Raw genomic sequence first — 5,000 nt, forward strand, 5'->3', positions numbered from 1 at the left:
AAGTTAATAATAGTTATTAAGTTAGCAGCACCTACTGTACTTTCTCAATCCTATTTCATTATTAAGAGCGACAAGAGGTGTTTTAAATGGTTTATAGAGTACTGCGGACAAACTTTGCTTTTTACACTCTTCATTTTTAGCATTGTTTAATCGTTTCCAAAAATAATCTTCTAGCGTGTATATATCAGATATATAAGATATTCATTGTTACCAAGATTCAACTTTTGCCTTCTGCATATCAGAGCTGGCATTTATGATATGACAGTAAGCGATTATTCGTTATTTAAGGTAGCGTGGTGCGCCATAAAGTGGCGCGTCGTAGTAAGGGTTTCATTAAGGTTTAAAGAACTTCTTACATACAAATCTCGCTGCACCCAATGATTCATTAGTTCCAGTGCAAAGAAGTTGGAAAAAACATAAAAAAAAAAACAGTAATAAAGAGAGAAACTGTTAGTAAAGAATGTCAGCGTTAATGTCACAAAAATATGATTTGAAGTGTGATGGGATAGATGTAATTCTAGTCTTTAATCAAGTGCATCTGTTTGAAGGATAAGGCATACTGACATGCCTTTGGATTACGTGTGGTTAATTCTTATACATGTGATTTTCATAACAGGTTAATAATCGTAATGATAATAATAATAATAATAATTATTATTGTTGTTGTTGTTGTTGTTATTGTTGTTGTTGCTGTTATCATCATCATCATCATCATCATCATTATCATTATCATTATCATTATCATTATCATTATCATTATCATTATCATCATCATCATCATCATCACCATCATCATCATCACCATCATCATCATCATCATCACCATCATCATCATCATCATCATCATCATCATCATCATCATCATCATCATCATCATCATCATCATCATCATCATCATCATCATCATCATCATCATCATCATCATCATCATCATCATCACCATCATCATCATCATCATCATCATCATCATCATCATCATCATCCATCATCATCACCATCATCACCATCATCATCACCATCATCATCATCATCATCACCATCATCATCATCATCACCATCATCATCATCATCACCATCATCATCATCATCATCATCATCATCATCATCATCATCATCATCATCATCATTATCATCATCATCATCATCATCATCATCATCATCATCATCATCATTACTGTTGTTGTTTTGGGAAAAAGAGGCTGGGATGTCAAATGGGAAGATGGGGAAGTATTGGGAGACTTATTTTTACACTTGCCGAGATTTTGCAACCAATAAATATCAATAATGATAGATTAATAATTAATACGGTCGCGCTAATCATTTAAATAACAGATTACTTTGAAAATTAGAACAAGTGTTTGCGAAGACACTGGACCTTGAATGGACCTTGAAGGCGCAAGAACAGATAGTTATTCCATCAATACATTCTCTTCCTTGATACAGTTACTGTTCCTTTTGAATCTTACTGATTAGATTCCCGTGATGACTACTCTCACATTACAAATTTTGTATCTATTAAGTATCACAATGCAAAAATTCATAAAGTATTATTTGAAATAAATATCAGTAGTAGCGGTTCCTGACAGTCTTTCGTAACACAAATGCAGAATGCCTCTGTAAGAAACTATGCCGCTGACCTTTCTCCTCTACTACATTTCCCCGCTTCCCTCGGTATTCTCTCCATATACACCCTGTATAACATCAATCCAATCCATTTATCTGGGCATCAATATCATGCATAATTATAGATTTCGATATGCCCTTTAGTCTTTGAAAGATTGTCTCATGATCAGGCATTACAGGACAGATAACTTATCTAAAGATTTTTTTTTTTTTTTTTAGAAAGCACTTGCTCCGTAAGTATGAAATGCGATCAAAGCTATTCATATTTCCTGAAGTAGTTAAATCAACTATTCTTATTTATTTAAAATAACCAGTTATAAACACATAATCTGCGATAATTTTGTTGTAATAAACCGCTCTGTATGCAAATCACAGCTAATTTCCGGTAATATCATCGCACCAACAATTTTATTGTTTACATTCATTTTGAGCTGCGAAGGGCAGTCAGTTCTTATAGGCTGATATATAGGTATTGAAACTACTAAATAAATTACTAGATTGTTTATTTCTGTTGTAAGTGTTCAGCATAATAAAATAAAATATATGTGATACATAAATCCATCCATTAGTATATCTATTTACACATCCAAGGGTCCCCAAACCCAAAGATGTAACTGACGGCCTCCTTTAACAAGGCTTCAAAACCAAACTCGTCTACAATGGCAGCGGCAAAGCTGCTCTACCACATGAGGACTTCCAACCAGGGCATTCTGGATCCAAAAAGATAATCCATATATTCATCGTGCTCATGTTATTGTCAGTTATAAGACATACATGTATGACCTGTTTTAGATATCCATTTCTAAAATTTCAACAGAGAGGTCCTTGGCATTTTGTAAGTTGGGCAGATGTCAAGGGAAACTGCCAGTTACAATGGATCACAAACATTTCCGTATGTAGGTGTTTAACATATACAAATGTTTAAATTCAGCAATAAATACTTCTTTATCCAATAGCACACATGATCACAATAAAAATTTGATAAGAATCAGCAGCGCGGAGATATGTCAGAATCATCTGATACCGATAAATTTTTTTTACTGTATTTGCTTGTAGACCTAGGCTCTACACTTACTCTTCGCGAAACTGGTGCTAATCACATACATATAAATCAACTATTATATATACACATGTGTGTGTGTTTATATACATACATGTATGCATACATACATACATACATATATACATTCATACATACACATACACGCAAGCATGCACACACGAATGTGCGTGTGCGTGTGCGTGTGCGTGTGCGTGTGTGTGTGTGTGTGTGTGTGTGTGTGTGTGTGTGTGTGTGTGTGTGTGTGTGTGTGTGTGTGTGTGTGTGTGTGTGTGTGTGTGTGTGTGTGTGTGTGTGTGTGTTGATATATATATATATATATATATATATATATATATATATATATATATATATATACGTATTGTTTATCTTAATTAATAATTTATATATATTTTTACATATTAATATTACATATATATATACGTCATTTGTTTTCATCTTTTAACTTTAATACAGTTTAATTCAGTTATATTGTTTTTGACATGTGTTGATTCACTAAATATAAGAGAGACGGATTACATTTTTTTTACTTAATTGGCTTATTTCTGTGAATTTTTAGTGTTCATGTGATTTTCTACCAGTGCTGATTCAGTCGGGAAGTCGATAGACTACATACTTATTGCACTTTGGCTGAGAAAGACTCACTGATTCGTGCTGTTTATGTGAGCAAAGGGACTCTGACCAATGTTTTGATATGTGAGAAATATGGACGAGTAATTTTGTCCGTTTTTTTGGGTGTTGCAAAAATATTTTCTATTTTCACTGAAAGTATCTGACAGCTCAAAAGATCAGGAAGTACTCATACTGAGCCAATGTTGTTGTTGTTGTTGTTAGTTTTTTTTTTTTTTTTTTTTTTTTTTTTTTTTTTTTTTTTTTTTTTTTTTGCTGTGGAGGTACAGAGCAGGAGGATTGAGTGTTCGGAGAGTTTCTACATCAATGCCGACCTGACTTTTTGTTGCATGACAGTGAAGTGCAGAAATGAAAATCACAGACAGCAGAAACTAAGACAGGTAAGCTCTAAACAGATGTACCAAACATTCTTATTTTTTGCATACCATAAATAGCTTTAAATGATATATACAGTAATTTGTACAGTGGCTAATAATATAGCAAATCTTTGAGAAAAAAATCTAGGCCACAACTTTTCCACATTCAAACAACTTTTTGATTATCATTTATTCTGCTCTACTGTGTTGCAAGTGTGACACTTATATGAGACAATACAAACATATTAGAAACATAAACATTCAATGCACTCGATTCAGCGCAATTAATAATGCAAAATTAATTTGCAACTGCAGAAGTGCGACACGATAAATAAGGTTAGTGTAGTTATTTCATTGCACGTCATCAGTATGACAATAGTCATAGTCATATCCATGATATTTAATCACCGAAATCAGGATGTGGTGTTTGGAAAAAAATATATTAATAATAATAACAACAACAACAACAACAACAACAACAATAATAATAATAATAATAATAATAATAATAATAATAATAATGATAATAAATATAAAATACATACATATGAGACCTACCAACATGCAAGCTTATATAACTACCAAACACCACACTACTCATTGCCATTGCAGTAACTACCATTGACTCAGCACCAAAGTGCTAGCAATCTGTTTTTTTCGCCGTTATCCATCAACAATGACAACAGCATTACTAATCCTCTTTCTCCTCATCTTCGGACTCCAACAGCGCCCCAGGTAGGCTGGTTTTCCTCTGCAGCTGTGGCGGAGGAGGCAGAGACCTTGTGCTGATAGAGGTTGTTGGTCGCGACAACACAGATCGACCTGTGCAGGGCCTTGAAGCTAATCCTCGGCTTACAGAAAGCAATTCCTCTGCATTCCCGCCTTCAGCAGATGTGATATCCAGCTGTGGAGGCGCTGCCGAGTTACAGTTCGCAGTAGAATCCGCTGAGGAAACAGAGGATGACCTGCTAGAAGTCGGTGTTGGCAGGAAATTGGACGAGTAGTCTGAGTGTGAAGACTCAGAATCTGAGGGTGAGGTTACATGTCTTGAAGGCACTGGGTGGTGACTCTGCCCATTAGATGTTGAAGCCTGAGCATAATAGTCAGCCGAAGGTAGACTCTCGCTGCTGATGGTGAAGAGGCCAGATGACAATGACGAGGGTGAAGACGCAGGGAAGGAGGCAGCTGACGGTGGAGGTTCTTCATGTCGTTGCTTCTTTCTCTTGGTGCGTCCAAAAATATTCTGTATCCTTCCTCTCGTAGTTCGTACGCGTTCGCGCCGTTCTTCCTCTGCTATCTCTGTTTCCAACTGAATTTCCCTCCTTTTCAAA

The 5,000-nt window shown here is 35.2% G+C and overlaps 1 protein-coding gene across 1 annotated transcript in view; it reads right to left on the reverse strand.

The window, feature by feature from the left end:
- Positions 1-3,517: 3,517 nt before the first annotated feature.
- LOC119594281 overlaps positions 3,518-5,000 on the reverse strand; it is a 39,564-nt gene continuing 38,081 nt past the window's right edge. Inside the window, exon 3 of the mRNA XM_037943346.1 lies at positions 3,518-5,000. This exon is cut by the window's right edge and continues 115 nt beyond it. Coding sequence (XP_037799274.1) covers positions 4,361-5,000 — 640 coding nt within the window. The 3' untranslated portion in view covers positions 3,518-4,360.

This window comes from Penaeus monodon, chromosome 3, assembly GCF_015228065.2.
Source record: "Penaeus monodon isolate SGIC_2016 chromosome 3, NSTDA_Pmon_1, whole genome shotgun sequence".
Lineage (NCBI taxonomy): Eukaryota > Metazoa > Arthropoda > Malacostraca > Decapoda > Penaeidae > Penaeus > Penaeus monodon.